Source organism: Caloenas nicobarica, chromosome Z (genome assembly GCF_036013445.1).
Source record: "Caloenas nicobarica isolate bCalNic1 chromosome Z, bCalNic1.hap1, whole genome shotgun sequence".
NCBI classification, from domain to species: domain Eukaryota; kingdom Metazoa; phylum Chordata; class Aves; order Columbiformes; family Columbidae; genus Caloenas; species Caloenas nicobarica.
In genome coordinates this window covers 58,621,461-58,640,488 of record NC_088284.1, presented here as the reverse complement: position 1 = coordinate 58,640,488, position 19,028 = coordinate 58,621,461, and the positions used below count along the sequence as shown (strand labels likewise).

The 19,028-nt window shown below is 37.7% G+C and overlaps 1 protein-coding gene across 1 annotated transcript; it reads left to right on the top strand.

Moving 5' to 3' along the window:
• Positions 1-15: 15 nt before the first annotated feature.
• Positions 16-17,688, top strand: ABHD17B (abhydrolase domain containing 17B, depalmitoylase). The gene is made up of 4 exons (XM_065656598.1): positions 16-98; positions 6,391-6,865; positions 15,147-15,326; positions 16,230-17,688. The coding sequence occupies exons 2-4, from the start codon at positions 6,399-6,401 to the stop codon at positions 16,447-16,449; spliced, it is 867 nt and encodes a 288-aa protein (XP_065512670.1). The 5' UTR covers positions 16-98; positions 6,391-6,398; the 3' UTR covers positions 16,450-17,688.
• Positions 17,689-19,028: the final 1,340 nt, after the last annotated feature.

Below are 19,028 nucleotides of genomic sequence, written 5' to 3'. Positions count from 1 at the left end.
TCCCCGCGCCGGCCCGGCGGTCGAGCGGCGGCGGTTGGGAAAGTGCGGGGCCGCGCGCGCGGCGCCGCCGCCGCCGCCGAACGGAGCGTCAGGCGCAGGTACGGGCTCCTCTCCCCCCGGCAGCGGCGGGGCCGGGCGGGTGGCGCTGAGGGGCCGCTGGGGAGCAGCCGGTGCGGCCCCGGCTCGGCGCTGGCGGCGGTTCGTGGATCCGCTCCCGAGGTGTGGCGGCGAGTTGACCCCTCGGCAAGTCCGGCCGTTTCTCTCCTCTCCTCCGCGGTCTTTCTCCTCAGTCTGGGGACGGGTGTGTGGCCGCTCCTCTCCCGGCTGCGGCGCGGGGCAGGACGAAGGGCCGCCGCGGCACTGGCTGCTTCTCAGTGAGGGAGGCGGCGGTTCAGTTCTCCGACCCGAACAGGGCAGGGAGGTGGCGGCCCCGGCGACCCCCCTGCCCACGTCCTGGCTGTGGGCTCGGCGGCCTCCTCCCTGCTGCTCTCGGTGCCCTCCAGCACCGGGGCGCGGGGGTGTCGCCTGGCTCAGAGGGCCCGGGGTACTGCGGGCGGGCTGTTCCGGGGCTCCCAGCTTCGTGGTCTTCCGTGAACGCCTTCCTTCGGGAAACGGGCAAGCTAACGTCTTAAACGCTTGTTAAATTCTGGCTTTCAGCGGATGTAAATAGTGCCTCCGTGTCAGCGTTGTACACTTCTGCGAAGCCCTTTTTAGATACAGACATCTGAGGAGTTCATTTAGTTCTCACAAGACTGATTTAAAGTATTTCTTCAGCTTCTGCTGTTGGTGGTGGGAGCGATGCTGACCTTAAAATTGCTCTCAGGTATTACTATTTTAAAAGTTTAAAGTATTTGGCCAGAAGGTAGCTAGAAAAATACATGACTGCGGAAACCAAAATAATACCAACTGAACGTGGAGCAGTGTTAAAAGCATGGCTCGTTATTAGTGGTTGATGGACTGGTGCAGTGAAGCACCAGACTTACACGGCTGAAATAGCGTGGGGGGCTTCAGTGCCTGTCAACGTGCAGGTGATTTTAGCAGAGCAGTTCTGTGGCGTCGAGTCTTGCTTGGGGCATGCAAAACATGATGTAATCCCAATTAATCCCACAGTTGTCTATCTGGGATCTTCAGAGGCTTGATTTGCTTTTTAGGTGAGAAGAAATGGCCATTTTTTTCCTATAGTGTTTCCTGTATTCCCTTCCATTTTCCAACTGTGCCATTAGGTTTTGAGGTATGTAAAGTAACCAGCAGCAGAAGACTGTCTCTATATACAAGTTAAGCTTTATAATTTGCTAGAATTTGTGAGAATAGTAAAGCTGTTTATTTGTTTAAAATCAAACTGACCACAATGAAGTTTTGGTGCTATCAGGCTTCTCTGGTGTTATGTTGCTTGTTTTGCTCTTTGAAAACTACTATAAAGAGTTACTTCATGGTATTTTTTGGTATGGCTTTTTCATTATTGAATAGACTTCCTCTGTGTTCTTTTCCAGACCTACTGTGTATTCTTTCTTAATGATTGTATTAGTTTAATCCTTTTATATAATACTTAATCAGACACAGATTTTTTTTTCACTAAATATTTTGTTACTTTAGCTCTTGAAGTAGTTGAACGTTGATACCCTTCTGTTCCATTTTTAATATAATGCAGATGGTGAAATAAATATTGTTTCAGTAGTGGCTTGAACTCAAGTTTTCATTGCATTGTGTTCAATGAAAGGGAAGCTACTGCAGAGTTTGTTATTTTAGCAGTACATAATGAAAAATGGTGATTTAAAAGAAGAAAGAAACAAAAGAACCCAGCAATTTGAATAATTTGCCTCTTACAGTTAGAGCACCACTAAAGTTTACAAACCAGCAGCTGTATTTATGAGTTTGACTTTGTTCTTGTGAATAGTTCCTGTGAAATAAGTAATTTAATTTAAATATAGAATTAGAGTAATTTATATTTAATATAAATAAAAGATTTCTAGATAAGTGTTTGCAACAGTTGGGCTTTTGAGGCTAACACGTAGTGAAGTGCTCAAAGATGTGAATAATAGGAGGCACTCTCTTGTTATTTCTGTCCTCTTCCATTTGCAAATCATAATTGCTTATGTGAAAGAACTACATTAGTGTTATCCTAGGAATCACAAAATAAATATGAGATGTTCTTTCAGATTAGACTTTCCCCCTCCTCTTCTGTCAGCCTTAAGGAAAAGGTTAATTGCTGAAGAATGGTTTGAAATTACTGCCTGTAGGCACTTTTACATTTGTCATTTTCTATGTTACTTTTTTATTCATAAGAGAGCTGAAGAGAGAAATTTGACAAAATGGTCTCGCCTTCCTTTTAAAAGCTATCCCAGAAGGGATAGGTGATGCCACTTGGGTCTGTTTTGTTTCTTAGCCTTTCTTGGTGCAATAAGAGAAGTTTATTAGTTTTCCACGATTTCTTCCACAGAATTTTCCTACTTAATTTATATGAAAAACGCAGTATAGTTTTAAAAGATATATATTTCTCTTATTATATTCTTTTTGTTGTCAGTAATTTTACCAGCATTAGAAACTGCATTTGCAGAACAGCACTGGCTTCTTTATTAGTACTAAAGTGACAAATAGAGGGCAAAATAGTTGTGTTGTTGGGATGTGTTGATCTCTGTGTCTGATGATGCTACTGCAATGAGCATGGAGATTTACATCATACATACTCAGAAGGTGTTAGACTGTAACTTAGGTATTCACAACACATCTTAGGCAAATGGGTCCCATTAAAGAGATTCATCTGTACGTGTGGAACTGTATGCTTAAGGTAATTTGTTGTCAGTGGTGGTTTTGCCCTGGTTTCACTAGGAGTTCAGATAAAGCATATGTCAGGCCTGTTTGTTGTTGGAGGTTGGTTGGTTGGTTTTTTTTAATGCAACTTCACTCATGATACCTTGTTGACTTCCCTTAAATCATATTTTAGACTTAATAAAATAACTGGTCTCTTAAGACTGGTAGTCTCCAAAGCTTTTACCAAGGTTGGATGATGCTAAATGAAGGGAGTTTTGTGACTTTTAATTATTACCATAATAATTTCTGGCTGGACGAATCATTAGGAAATCATGTTACATTACTTGTAACATTAAGAATGTTAAAGAAACACTATTGGGGGTAACATTAAATTTAATCCCTCATTGAATTATCCAAACAGTATACATTTTGAAGAAAGATGATGCCTGTTTGGTTGAAGTTAAATTATGACATCTGGTGAATAACTACTACACTGAAATGCTGATTCAGTTGAACTTTTAAATGGTGATATCAGACGTACTCTGTACACCCTGGGGACTCTAGCACATCCTGGTTCTGTTCCAGATCCGGAGGCTGAGAACACACTCATGTGAATACAATGAATGACAAACCAGTTCTAGTATAATAGAAACATTGTTCGAATTTAGTCGAAGGTATCCTCTTGAGGAAGTTCAGTAGGTGTTTTGTGTGAGATTTGTTCAGTTAGTGATGCGAGGGATCTGCTGTTTTTCTTGTGTCTTCCCAGTGAAGAAAGTAGCAAGTATTTGTTTTAAATAAGAGTTGTTGCACTTTAGATGAAGAACCCCTCTGGAGTCATAATCTCTAGGTTCACTAGACAGTGTTTCCATTGCGTTGAGTGGACATTATACAAAGTCTACATTAGTAGTGGAGAAATAAGACTTTAGCCATGGTCTTCAGCATAAGTCATTTGCCATATGTGGCAATAGCCCATTTTTAGCACATTTAAGCTATCTTGGGGCATAGTACCACCACAGCTGATTAGCTGGTTACTGCAGTACTGACCTGTGTGTGTGGATTCCACAGGCCAGCTTCCAGTTTTTTGAAATGGCTTTGACAAATAGCAAATATTTTCTTAATGAGATCGTATTTGTAGTGTTGCTGGGCTGTTTATAGTTATTAATAATGTAAATTCCTGTTTTAATTCTTTCTGACAAGTGGATAGAGAAGCTAGTAAAAATTCTGTAGCTATCGTTGTATGTTGGAATAGAGTGCAATTTGCTGTTCCTGGGCAGAACGGGCTATTTATACCTCACTTTTGGAGGTATGTATTCTTCTAAATTTTTCATGTAAAATGATTTATTCTATCTAGAGGAAAAAAAAATTATAGTATCTAACTTTGGCTTTCATCTTTTCTGGAAAGATGGGAAAACTTATTTGGAACAGATTAGTTTAATAGTTTCTGATAGAAATAGAAGTGTGGTTGAATACTGGGTCATAAGCCCTTCTTGCAGAAAAAAAAAAAAACAAACACCTGTTGAGGCATCACAGCAGTTTCTCTGGGCTGTGAACATGAACTTTTTATGTAGAGGTGAAAGTGGCGGCTCCTTTGGTGCTCACAGCTGTAAGATAAAAAGGAAAAAATTTGAGTTTGTCCTGTGTGTGACATGGCCCAAGCCTTTTGCCAGTCCATAGACCTCTTCCATAGACCTCCTCCACTTATTGTCCTGACTTGCAGATTAAAATTAAACATAATGTCCAGGTAATATCACCTGATGGGGAACAGATGAAACATTCTGAATTTGAGTGACTACTTGTGCTGATTACATAAATGCATGAGGTTGGTGTTTCTTTAGCTGGCAGAAATAATGGTCATTTATTCAGGATCTTCTTTTAAGAGAATCTACCTTTCTGTGGGAGGTGATCAGTATACCTTTCCTACCATCTCCTCTAAACTGGCAGTGTCCGTCACCCATATGTAATTTCCGTCTGTTTTGAAGAACACTAGAAACTAAGGGTGAAAGCACTCGGCTGTAGCAGCCTTTGGCAAAAAAAATGGGGGGTTTGTGCCCAACAAAGAGGAGTAGTATTTCAAGAATGATCATGCTGTTTATCAAACCGTCTTGCTGTGCTTGTGTTTACTACTCTACAAGTATACTCTGTGTAACATTGTGTGCAGTGTGAATTCGTAATCTACCACAGGGAAGAGACATTCACACATCCAGAATGCAGATAATTGTTCTGTGATCCATATTCAACAGTTCTTACAGCAGTGTCCTTAAAGCTTTTCTAAACAGGATTTTGTACATGCATGAAAAATATGCTTATATATGAGTTAGAGAACAAACTTTGAAATATGATCTAAATATTGCCAAGTATTATAGTTAGCAGTAAGATTTTATTGTTTGATTACCCAAGTAGTTCTGAAACAACATGGGACTGTAGACATCAGAAATTGGTTTGGTTTATTTCCATTTGTAAACTTGGATCTAGCAGTCAAAGTTGGTACATGAAACTATAAGAGCATTTCTGTTTGCTGTGGCCTGGCAGGAGCTGAGTTTGAGACCTGTAGATAGATTTGGAATGGAAAAGTTGTTTAAGTTGAGAGGAAACTTAAGATACACTACTTTCCTTGTGTTAAGGTAAATGCTTATCTTAAGGGTGCTGGTTTCCGACATGGCTCTTGGCAGATTTCATTGCTCTTCCTACCTTTGAGGAAAAAGTATTGTCACAACAAAGGATCCCCCGTCCCCGCCACCTTCTCCAAACTGTAAATTAAGAGGGCACAATGCCTGCTTTTCAGGGCAACTGTATCATTACCTAGCTTGCTTTGGATGTATGTGTGTTTACCTTTTCTTTTCTCTTCCACCACTCTGTTAACCAATGGTTTGAATTGGTAGTACAGATTATATTGATTTTGCAAGTGTCTGTGATAGAGCATTTGTTTTGGGATGTTTTTGTTAAAGCACAGAAGAAAAATAGCCATATCATTAACACAATCCCAATTCCTATGTGCAATACAGGAAACCTTAACTAATAATTTATTTGAAGGGTTTGGAAACATGTCAGCCAGTATGTGGAGCAAGGAAGAGTTTATGGCTGGATTTTAGTGTACATTGTACAGTGTTTGCTAAGCCAGCAGAAACATCTTGGTTTTCCTTCGAGGTTTTGACCTTCATGCACCTTTCATATGGCTGATACTGCTTGCAGGAGCCTATGATTGATGACTGCAATACATATTCTATTTAGGAAATGCTATAGTGATTTTGGGCTGCATAACATTAGTATTGTGCAAACACCAAACCATATTTTAATTGTTCTTCATAATATGTATTTGTCAATGACGTGAATACTTCTCTTAAAGGCTTAAGATGGTATACTTCATTTCCTCAAAAAAACTCTCCAAAACTTATGTTTTCTTTCCCTGGGTAATAATATCTTAGTCTTAATATCTGGCAGGGCTTTCAAGTTACCACTCTTTAACAATATGCTCATTCTAATAATATCAAATAAGCTATTATATATCTGTTTTCTTAAATGTTTCCACTGAAATGATGTATTATTTTCTAGAGAGGTTAAGTTTACATTTTCCTTGATGATTTTTTTTTTTTAATGTATGGGATTGTAACTAGAAACTGATATCATTCTCTTTTCCTGTTTCAGACTGGAAGATGAATAATCTTTCCTTTAGTGAACTGTGTTGCCTGTTCTGTTGTCCGCCATGCCCAGGGAAAATTGCCTCCAAACTGGCATTCTTACCTCCTGATCCTACATACACACTGATGTGTGATGAGAGTGGTAGTCACTGGACTTTACATCTCTCAGAGCGAGCAGACTGGCAATATTCCTCTAGAGAAAAAGAGGCCATTGAGTGCTTCATGACTAGAACAAGTAAAGGTAACAGGATTGCCTGTATGTTTGTGCGTTGCTCGCCTAACGCCAAGTATACTTTGCTCTTCTCACATGGAAATGCTGTTGACTTGGGTCAGATGAGCAGCTTTTACATAGGACTGGGTTCACGGATTAATTGCAACATATTCTCGTACGATTATTCTGGATATGGTGCAAGTTCTGGGAAGCCAACGGAGAAGAATCTGTATGCCGATATTGATGCTGCTTGGGTGGCTCTTAGGACAAGGTAAGATGTTAGTTGCCATTTTTCTTTTGCAGCATGCATTTCAAATGGTTGTGCTTGGCCTGCATTGGTAGTTTAAACAGAAATGCTGTATTTTAGGATTAATGAATTTATATCCAAGCTGACTGTGGGTGCCTTATGCTGCAGGCATTGTCAGTATTGAGCAGGATCAGTACTGATATACTAGAAAAATTAAAATGGGGTGAAATTTAAGAAGGTATGTTTCAGTCTTGAATGATGAGAAGATAATCCTTATTGTTACAGTGTGAGATCTTCTCAGTTGGAAATCTCAAAAAATGGGAAAAACCTATAATAATCAGTTTTCCAGTAACTGAGCTGCTGGTGTGATATGGGTGAGAGAAAATGCAGGTTGGTTTTCTAGATAATTCCATGACCTACTGTGTTTTGTAGGAGGGGCAGTGGAAAAGCTGTTATAAGAGAACATGGTAAGACTCTGATTGGATTTCTGTGTGGTGTTCAGACCACCTTCATTCCAGAATTCAGACTAGGGGCTACAGAATTTCCTAAGATACCTTTCTATGTAAAACAAAAAGGTGTTTTTATATTAGCAAAAGATAGTGTATGGGAGAGATTGTAATTGATCTGTGTAAATACATTATGGTTGGAACAAAAAACAGGAGTTAGTTATGTTAGCTCAAATACATTAAAACTGGACAAGGAAAAAATGCAGATAGGAACGATGTTGTTTCAGCAATTTGTGTTCTAAGCCTCTGGTTTTAGGGAGATAAAATAGTAAGATGAAAGATTCTGGAGGCATTCTTTGACACAGGTAAGAATCCCAGGTGTCAAATAAGTGCAGCACTGAATACCCAATTCTTAAATATGTGAGCATTTTTCACCATGGTTTGTTCCACTTAAAGCAATATGCCTTGTGTTACAGGTACCCAAACTACACAGAGATTATTTTTAAAATCCTATATGATCATAAGAATAGATGTTCACCAAAAGAACACACAACATATTGTGCATTTTTGAACCAAAAAGCTGTGAAAACATGGTGCTCTATATTAAATTCAGGTTATGGTTCAATCATTGTAACTTGAGCATACTGTTTAATAACATAACATCAATTATGTGACTTGGTGGAAGGACATGCCTAAAGACTCTTAAGTCCTGGCGTTGGGTAGTTATCACAGTGCATGTAGAACTTGATCAATGTAATATTAACTATTTTCCTATTACTTTGAAGAGAATTATCCCTTTTCAGTGTTTTAAATACACATTGTCTTGCATCTCTTTTACATTCTAACAAAGGTGTAATACTTATTTTTAAAGTAGAATATTCATATATTAAAGTAGGAGGAATGCTTGTTATCATAAACCTCATACAACCACAGCGGACAGGTATTCAGCCTCGTATTCAAAAACATGCGTACTGTGTTGTTACATTATCTTTTGGCATGTCTTTTGATTACAGTGGAAAGCTGAGATATAACTAGACATCCATTCTATAAGCCAAGAGCTGTGACAGGTGCTCTGGTGACTGTGATTTGTAGCTGATAGGTGATCTAGAAGATAGCCACTTGGTGGAATACGCAGTAAAATTGACCAAAACTATAATATGGTTTTTGAACAGTGTGAGGAGATGGTCTGAATTGTTTAAATCTACCAGAAAATTGAAGAGAACTAGATGGTGAAACGTAATCATTTGTTAATTGTCAGTAATTACTGATTTGTAATTATTGTTTCTTCCTCTCCCTGATGATTTCTGATTGAAAACCTAAAAGGAAATGTGATTGCAGCTGGAATTCTTGCCTCCATTCTTGACCAATTCATAGTTTACCTTTCCTAATCAAGTAAGATTTTTCATTATAATATCCCAAGTGAGTGTGCCCTTTGCTGAACAGTCATTGTTGGGCAGAGCTCTAAGTACACATCCATCTGTCTGCTTTTCCCTCTTCCATTCAGGAATGACCTCACCTCAGTCCAATTTGCTGCCTGCATTTATTTTTTTGTGTCAAAACTTCCTTTAGAAATACAGAACTCTGTGGAGTGTGTAGAGCTTGGATTGGTGTGCCTAACTTGTGGATTTCACAAATATGAACCGAATTGTTTTATGTTGGTGGTGATTGGTATTACTAGTTTCCACTGTGGTACTTTAAACAACTTTTGAGTTGACAGACCTGATCTTGCCTTTGTAGCTGAATGTAGCAGGGAGAAGTTCAGCATGTGACTTTGAACATACTGGCTCACACAGTCCATGGTGTCGTTTTGAGCCCCAAACAGTGCTCAATTGTGTTTGAATACTTGATGAATATCTGGACCAGAATGGAGCCTCTGCACACTTGCTGCAGCATTGGTTCACTTTTCTAGCATAGCCTGTTCTGTCAGTATTACATTGGCACTATCTTTAACATTTTATAATATAAATGCTCTGCAAAACCAAATTATTCAGTGGATTCTTTGCAGGATAGATTTAAGTGTAGCTGTAACTCTTTGGAATTCATATTGATGGGATGAGAGAGGAAAGGGACCTAGACTTTTAAACTGTGCCTCATGGATTTTTATAGGATGAAGAAAAGAATGGAGAAATTACCTTTGCTGGAGGTTGATCACAGCCACTCACAGCTCCCTGGTTTCCTTGTTATGAGAAACGGGATCAGAGAACTGAGCATTAAAACGTGTTTCTGGGGTAACTGAAGTGCTGATGTGGGCTTCATTCTACAGTCAACCCAGCTGCTTGTGGTGGTGAAGTATTTGTGTGTTAAGTTTTATATCTTGGAAGGGCGATCTAGATGGTCATCTGTAAATGGGCACAATTATCCAGAGGGGATTGGACACCCAGGGTGAAATAGTCTGGAATGCTTTCTTAAATGTGGTTGCTGTAAGGGTATGTGAATATTATCATTCAAGTAAATGAATACAGAAAGCTAATTTGGCAGCAGATCAGAAGAGGTAAACAGTAGATACAGATTCTGAATTGTGTCCCTATTCTTTACCTGCCTTGAGTATTTTAATTGGAAGCAATAGCTATCCATGTGGATGCTGACTGTGGAAGGAAAGGTGATTCACTGCCATCGTGTTTAGGAAAGTAGAACATTATCACATATTCATGTGCATAGGACGATATAAAACATGCAAGTAAGGACATTCTTTTTCTGACTGTCAGAGCTACAAAGTGTTGAAATGGCAGGAGTCATTTTGGGATACGCCTATTTTCTGCTGTCCTGGTCTATGAAGGCCTTTGATGACACCCTGGCAAGGGTGGAAAGGTTTAACCAGCCTCAGGCAAATGCAGGGCAAGTGGTGCTCATTCAGAAACCTGAAGACTTGCCAGAATTGCCTCATCACCAGATTTACCTTTAAAAAACCCACCTTTTTCATTGCTGTTTGTCATGGACTGTATAATAATTGAAAAATTGAAAGGCAAATATCACCATCAGACTGTGTCAAAGTGAACAGAATGTTCATCATTTGAACAGCCAAATATAGGAATATCTAATCTGTTGGGATGTTGGCCCAAAAGTGTTGTTTTGAGCATTCCCAAATTTTTTGTTCATTTGTTTTCATTCAAAACTAGGATTTGTTTGCTGGTGTGTTTTGTTTGTTTGGTGTGGGCTTCTTTTTTTTTTTTCCTAGAAGACAAGGTGCCTTAACTTTTACTTTTTTGGAGGGAAACTGAGCTTTATTTAAGTTGATAGGGGAAAGTATCTCAATTTATCATAAAGATAACTCCTGCCAGTAAAATAAATGTACCGGTAGCATTGTAGGGTTTAGGAAAGAACAAACCATCATGAGAAAGGCAGAGGAGGTGCAGTTTATTGATTACTACATGTGTGGTCAATGCGCTTGCCTCTCATAAAAGATAGTTCCCTATTTCTTCTAGTAATGTTACGCGTATGCACAAGAAGAGGAATGTGCATCTGAGCTGAGGAAGAGCTGTATGCTCGTGAATTTTATTCATGGCCTGGAATGTTGATAGTTAAAGGTGTGGAGGATGTTCATGCCCTTCATGTTCTGCAATTTGCAGCTCTAATTTTGTGTATTATGTGCATGATGACAAAATGTTTTGAAATGAAATGTGCATTGAAAATTACTCAGGATGTTCTCCCTTGTTTGTTGTGCCCAAGCACTGCTGTCTGTTGGTTAAATGTGTGTGTTGCAATAGCTTCACAAGCAGTAGGCTCTCTAGAGCATCTATTGCACCTCTTCATTAGTGTGAACCTGAGAGGTACTATTGGAAATGTAGCCTTTCTTCTAAGGTTGATTTTCCAGACACTTTATTTTGTTATTGTAAAGTGAGAAAGTCTTCTAGATTAACAGCAGTAGTACAGAAGTAAAAGGATAAATTGCATTCTGTCTCCCTTAGGTATATCAAGGGCAAATGGCAGGTAATCTAAGAGCCTACAAGTGTAGCATGGTAATTTCAGCTGGTATTTGGTTGTTAAAGGTAACCAAAGTTCAAAAAAAAGAAAAAAAAAAAAAAGCCAGTTGTTAAAGCCAGACATGCGTTTTGTATTTTGCATAGTGCACATCATGGTAATGTGATATATATTCTATGAAAAGCATATAATGTGATGAATATCCAATGTCAGTGATGTATGATATATATCAAATGGTTCAATGTAAGGTGGATGAGGCTTTGAGCAACCCAGTTTAGTGAAAGATGTCCCTGCCTGTGGTAGGGGACTGGACTAGATTGTCTTCCAACCCAAACTGTTCTATGATTCTATGAAAAGAAAAAATGAAGGAGGGCGGGGGCAGGTAAGAGGTGGACTGCCACTAAGAGGTGTTTAGCGAAGCACAGAAAAGGTCTTGTTACAGAGAGAGAAATAAAAAAAACCATGAGAGAGTTTCTGCTACATCACATTGTGAAGTTTGTCATGAAGGGGCAAAAAAAAGAATATTTCATTGTTGTTTAGCAGTTATTTTCCTGCCAGAACTTGAAAAGATCAGGCACGAGTGTTCAGGGTTGCCTCTTTCACAAAAGACTATATCTCATCAGCATACTTAAGTTCACAGAAGAGGATACTGGCTTCCTTAGTCAACCAGTGTTAGCTTGGGCCCTGATTCTAGGGAGTGGTCTGTTGACACAGTTACAACAATTTATTGACTAGTGTGATGAAGGGCAGAAGGCTGTGAGTGCTCAGACAGTCGTGTGGATGCTAGCAAGCTTATGGCAACAGATGTACATTTAGTTCTATATAAAAACTACTCTTCAAATTCCATGTGCTTTCCAGGCAGGTAGCCCTTAGGTGCGTTGACATAAAGGATGAATCAGGTGCTGAAAGGAATTGAAATCTCAGTTGCCGTGGGAAGGAATAATGTTGTGGACAGCCTTTAAACTGCAGGAAATATCTATCCGATTTTTATGCCAGGTTCAGTCCAGAATAACTTGTCCCTGAGGAAGAGTGCTTTCTCTGAGAAGGTACATCTGTGCACAGCTACTTGTAAGATTTCATTCCAGGGTCCTTTCTGGTGATTATGGCTTAAAAACCTAAACATAAAAAACCCCACCATTACTACCACCAACAAACAGAAGGCCTGTCTGTTCTCATACAAGTTATTTAAGATTACTTGAGTAGACAATAGTGTTTACATTATACCTATGATCAATGTGGTGAACTTTCAAAGATACCAACAGTTTTTACAGCATGTCTTTGAGCTCCTGTCACCGGAAGAGCTGCTTAGAGCTTATGGCTCTGTAATTGTCATGTTCCACTTCCTCAGGATAGCCTGTAATTCTAATGCACTGATTAAGAGAACAATATTACTGCTGCTTTTTCCTCTTCATCTGACACTTCCTCATTTGGGAAACCAGGTGTGTAGTCAACTAATACCAAACTTCTTGGAGTTTACCTGGAGTTCACAGGGCTGACAAAATAAGGATTAGAATTTTATGACTAGGGAACTTAAGAACAGTTATCTTTTCAAGAATTCTTCTGTTTTAGGTGAGAAAGTGATACTTTTGGAAGAGGGCAACTGAGGGACAGTTGGGCTCTTCATTTTTCTCCGGACTTTTCAGAAGCTTGCTCAAGAGTAGAGAGAAGTCTGGAGACAGACACAGCAGATGATGCTCTCTGGTTTCCAGACATCTTGGGATTTTTTTGTTGTGGGTGTTTTGTATTTGTTCTGTTTTTCCAAACCAGAATATTAAAGTCTGACTACTTTGAACCACCACTTCTGGTGATTGACCTATTTTATTTTCCAGGCAGTGAAACAAATAGTTTTTGGTGGGTGCTGTGATGGAGAAAGCATTACTTTAATCCAAATATAGTACATGCTTTTCTTGGATTACTTTTTGTAGTTAAGATTTAGCTATCTTTAGACTGAAGGATTTGGATCCAAAAATAGAGGGAAGAATAACGAGAAAGAGGAGAATATGTGCTGCGAAATATACTTTTAAGTTTTGCTTTAAATTTCTGTGCACTGGCCTGCATCTTGTAAAAATATCTGAGGAAATGTGAGTGTGATCATTTGCAAGGTTTTATATTTGAGAACTACATTATGTCATAATGTGCTGTATGAAAGGGGTAGAAGGCCATACTTTCAGAGTGAAAAAATGTGGTTTGAATTATTTTGAATTGAGAGATTAATTGTAAATTTGTAGTTGTTAGGCTGTTCTTGGGTGTTTCAGAAGAGATACAAAAATCTGATTCTGTTTCAAAGCTTTAATTGATTGTATTTTTGTGTGTTGGAATTTTGAGAAAATCTTTGTTAATCAGAGTGCTTGAATTGTTTTTTTTATTCTTTGAGAACAGTTGTGAGGTGGAGGGCTTGCCTGTAGTTCCAGGCTGATGACTGAATCTTAGTGTTTTAGAGCTCTTAATTTGATTATGATCCTAGAAACTTTCTAGGAAATGCTGATAGTGATTAAGTAGTCATGATACAGATACTTTCACAGAATCTATCTATGCTAATACTTTTACAGCTTTTCTGTTTTACTCTAGCAGAACACAATTTAAATAGATGGACAGTTAAATATGAACAGTGGATTTTAGCCCAAATTTAGAAACCTTATTGTGGTGCCTAATGAGTTCTGCCAGTGATACTTACATTTGAGTAATACTTAAACATGATTTTGTTTTTCTTGAAGTCTTCCTTGATTTTTTTTTTTCTTTTAATTGCCAGTTACATACTGATGTAGCACAAAGGATGTTTTCTGGCTTATTGAAAAGTACTTGTGGATTTTGGGGTTTGGTTGGTTGGTAATTGGAATGTCTTGCTATGTGTGAAACATCTTTTTTTCCTAATGTTTCTGATTTTAAGGCTTTTAGACTTTACTAATTTTAGTATTTAGTGGCCTATACAGTTACCACACAGTTGTTTAGGCATATTTGTAAGATGCTGGACACTTTTCCTTTACCTCTGTTTCCCTGGGTTTACTGGCGGTAAGCAAAATGTACTAATTTGAGAACTCCTTTGTGGGCATGGGTGTTGTTATCTAGCTTTGACAGAAAAGATGAATGCGTTTATTGTAGAAGAGGTAATGTTTGCACTTCGACTGAAAATAGTAGATGGTCGGTCCTTTTAGGATCATAGTCACTTTCCCAGTGGTACTTGGGAACCACCTGCTTTTTGTATCCATGTTAATGCAGAAAAATACATTAGATCTGACTTATACAAGTGTTAACAAGATGTTTTATTACTCTTTTGTTTACCTCAATTACAGAAAAAAATGAGTGTTTTTATGAGGATGGAAGTTTTGACTTCAATTTTGTAGTGCTTATTGGACTGTTGTGGGTTAGGTTTGGATATTTCTCTTGCTAGCTTCCATGTCAAATCAACTACAGTAAGAAAGAAGAATGTCAGCTGTTACATAGAATGCATAATATTCTGGCCACTGTATGAGCATGCTTTAGGTCCCACTAAATTACTGAGCAATGTGACCACCTTGCACTTTTTGTCAGGTATCAGTAGAGTAAAGCTTTCCAAATTTTTGCAGACTTGACTGTGCTCCACTTGATGATAACTATAGAGCTAGTAAGTTTCAAGTCCACTAAAGTTACTAGCAAAGGCTTTCAACTACTATACAAGTCACAACTGCATTTGCAAATCTGTATTAAAAAAACCCAAACATATTTCAGTATCATTCAGGCAAAAGGCAAAGAAAGAATACTGTGAATGTAGAGTAAATAATTGTCCCTTTAAGTCAGGAATGTTATAGAATATACTTCTTCATTCTTCCTGAAGAGGATAAAATATGAAACAGGAGCTGGTAGAAATTTTCATCTTCAGAAATGCTTTTTTTGCCTTGCTATGTAGTTGTGGTTTTGCCCGTTTCATTTATATGCCACTTTTATTAACATTTTAAATTTTCTAGGTACGGAATCCGCCCTGAAAATGTGATTATATATGGCCAGAGTATAGGAACAGTACCATCTGTGGATCTTGCTGCTAGGTATGAAAGTGCTGCTGTAATTCTTCATTCTCCACTGACCTCAGGAATGCGGGTAGCTTTTCCTGATACGAAGAAGACCTATTGCTTTGATGCATTCCCAAAGTAAGTTGTAGGGGTTTTTATTCTGCATGCATTTTTCTCTGTTACAGAAGTTTTAGACTAGGGAAACAAGTAATATGGCAAATTCTCTGAAATTTCTTTCAAGGGTTAAAAAAAAAAAACAGTTGGAGAAAAATCAGAGTGAATAACAACAATGAGGAACATTTGATTTGAGGGAGTTTACAGAACTTCATAAATCTTCTAGTTTTTCACATCTCTAATCATTTCAGTGATATCTGTTAAAGAAGTGATTATTTTTCCCATATGTAACCCCTAATATCACTAATTCCAACAAGCATGTCTGGTTCAGTGAATTGTTAACTGACTAACTCTGAACAAAGCCTTTTGCATATGTTTCTATAAATAGCAAAGACTGGAAAACCAAGTGGACCTTATCTGAAGAAAAGTCTTGTCATGTATTTCAGAACTATGCCACTAATTGGCCATTACAAACTGGTATACTTTTCTCAAAGAATTACTTACATTTTGGACGTCTAACTTAAAGACTTGTTTTCCCTGTAGATGATCAAATTTTAAGTGCTAAAATACTTCCACTTCTGACAAGCACTTTTTTACTGAAACTCTGAAGTAACATTTTCATCAGTCCAGTGACTTTGATTTTTTTTTTTGGGCGAACATGATAATGAATACCACTTTTAGATGGATTGTTCTGTTATTCCATCCTAATAGTTCCAGTTTCCAGTTTCCTTTCTGTGTGGCTTTACATGTGCTACTGTAATGGCTTCCAGGGTGTTGATAAGATCCAATTTTCTAATGATTTAAACAACTTCAGAATTAAATCTTTAAAGCTACAATGTGTAATTAAAAAGTGGAATTAACAGTCCAGTCCTTCAAAAAGATTTAATACAGTTCATTGTGTTCATAGATATAATCTTTTTCTTACAGCATTGACAAAATTTCTAAAATAACTTCTCCTGTGTTAATAATCCATGGAACTGAAGATGAAGTAATTGACTTTTCACATGGCCTAGCATTATTTGAGCGTTGCCAGAGACCTGTAGAACCACTGTGGGTAGAAGGAGCGGGCCATAATGACGTGGAACTCTATGGACAGTACCTTGAAAGATTAAAACAGTTTGTGTCACATGAACTGAAGAACTTGTAATTTTCTTTGTATATTTACATACTTTTTCACTTCACTGCAGAACTGCACACCTTGATAAATGCATAACATAAAACCTGAAAGTTGTGTTTTCAAATCATCTTGGTTGCCTTCATTAAATGTACAGGTAATGATTTGTCAACATAATTAATGAAGGTTTTAATGCCAGTATATAAACTGGAATTACACGATCATGCAGTAAAGCTTGATAGTTTGTATTACTTTGTGTTTGTGTTTTTTTCTTCTTATATGTTAAAACCACAAGGAGTACTGTACGAAATTTTAATTATATAAAATCAAATGCTGTAAAAGTGTTGCCAAATGCTTTAGTATATCAAAAACAAGTTTATAAATATTTTTAAACATCTCAAAATGTACTGTGACTTACTCTGTTGCACAGGTGTGAATTAGAAACCAGACTTCTAAGCAGTTGTTCTGTACAAATGTAATAGCCATGAAATTTGACCAGATAGTAATGTATGTAATAAGAATAGACAGTCACTGGAAATTACCCTTGCCCTGTTATAGGAGGAGGGGTTCAAAATAGATCTTTTTTCCATATTTTTTCATATCTTATGTGCTTAGTTTTACTTTAGTTGTTCTCTTCTTGTTTAACCTGAAAGGTAAGGGGCAACACAAATTTAGCCACTCATCTTCTCAGCAGCCCTAATCTTGCCAAAATAATGCCATAAGTTATCATTGTTGTAATGTAAATGTCATTCACATGATTGCTACTGAGGCCATTAAATACTTCTCTGAAACCAGGAAGACTTTTAGAAGCTAGGCGGCTTTGTGGACAATGTAGTTTTGAACACTGCTTGCACAGAGATGCAACATTTCATTAGAAAGAACCTGGAAGTTTATCCAACTGTATAGTAAACAATTTGCAAGTTCGCAGTTGTCTGATCAGGCTTACTTTTGGATGTTTAGTGTAAAAACTTATTGTTTTTTGAGTATTGTATGGAAATTTTACTAATTGCACCTGGATGAGGTGGGGGGAGGGCTAAGAAGAGAATGACGTTTTTCTATTAACTCATAGTAAAATAAACTTTGTAAGTTGCCTTTCCCTTGAATGCATTTTGCTTGAATAAAACTATGAAAAATAAACTTAATTATATGTAGCCTATTTGTAAACAAAGTAATATTCCAACAATACACACTGTGCTTCTAATTTTCAGGCCTTATGTAGTTTAATTGTTCTGCTTGTTTTTTGTGATTGAGACAATTGTATACTTAAATGTAGCTTCAGGTATTGCGAAAACTTTGGTTAAGATGTGTTGATTCACAGTAAACAATATTCAACACACTTGCTGTTCTTCCTTTCCTTTTTTAAAAATGAAATAGCAACTGTTGCTTGTGATATCAAAATAGTAAGTAATTCCCCATTTACTTTAGGAAATCTGAGAAGTAAAGCAGTAACACATTTCTACAAATTGTTGGCATATTTGTTTATCAGCAGCTACTGTTCTGATCACCCTCCCACCAGCATGCCTTTTCTTACTTCTTTCTGCTGCTCAGCATACAGGTTTTGTGTTGCGGAGCTACTTATAAATATTCTTCTTTAATGAATTCAAATGTAGCTTGCTTTGAAATCATCAGTGATGTCTTGCGCTCTTTGATTTATTAATTTAACAGAAAGAAATTTGAATTGCTTCTCAAGGAATTGGATTCTTGTCTTTTTGATCAAGTGTGCTTCATTGTGTTCTGAACTTCAGCTTGGTATTCAGGCACAACAGTATTAGGCTTAGAGATTTTCATAGTAATCCAAGATTTTGCAATTGGAAGTGTGTTTAAATAGATATGTCACTCAGGTTTATTACATCATACTGTATACATGGTTTGATATCATTTTCTTACTACCTTCCAGCCACTATCTCTGATTTATATGGAAGTCATTATCACCAAACGTTAAAGTGCTTTCTTTGTTATGAATGAAGTCCATTGTGAGAGTTCTCTTCAGAAATTCACAAATCAAGAATATAAAACTGCAATCAGTGATACAGGCTGGCTGATAGTGTTGCAAATTGCAAATGAATGATCAAGTGTCATCACAAGATCTGATTGTGCTTGGGAATATTATGGCACTCTGTAGTTGAAAAGACAGAAAAGGTGGCATAGTGGGCTCACTGCTTTTGTTTGTGTGTTTTGTTGAAGCAGAAAAAAAGGCCTGACTAAAAGTGTTTTGTCTTCAGTAGTTGCAGCTGTGCTGGATTACATTGGTGGGTAAAGGTTCTGGTCTCCCTGGCACCACTTATGTGTGGTTAATTATTGCCAGTTTGTTCTGATTTGTATTTTACACCCAGATTTTTCAGACAAGTTGTTTACTGAAGGAATTAAAATTGGTTTTAGGCACAACCTGAGGTGTATTCAGAGTCATACTATGGTAGCAAATTTGTTACTGACATAAAGCAACTGAGGGATTGTAGCTGGGAGGAAAAAACATTTGACATGGTGGCTGTCCTTTTGGTGATATTGACAATAGGCTGTTGTTTTATGTTATAAATGCAATTGTCTCATGATAAATAAGAGCTTATTCAGCATTAATTAACAAGACAATGTCTGTATTTTAGGGAAAAAGAAAA

Excerpts from the sequence above, each read along its gene's own strand:
- ABHD17B (XM_065656598.1), top strand. The coding sequence starts at position 6,399 with ATGAATAATCTTTCCTTTAGTGAACTGTGTTGCCTGTTCTGTTGTCCG. Across the intron at positions 6,866-15,146 it reads TGGGTGGCTCTTAGGACAAG|GTACGGAATCCGCCCTGAAA; the intron begins GTAAGATGTTAG and ends TAAATTTTCTAG. Across the intron at positions 15,327-16,229 it reads TGCTTTGATGCATTCCCAAA|CATTGACAAAATTTCTAAAA; the intron begins GTAAGTTGTAGG and ends TTTTTCTTACAG.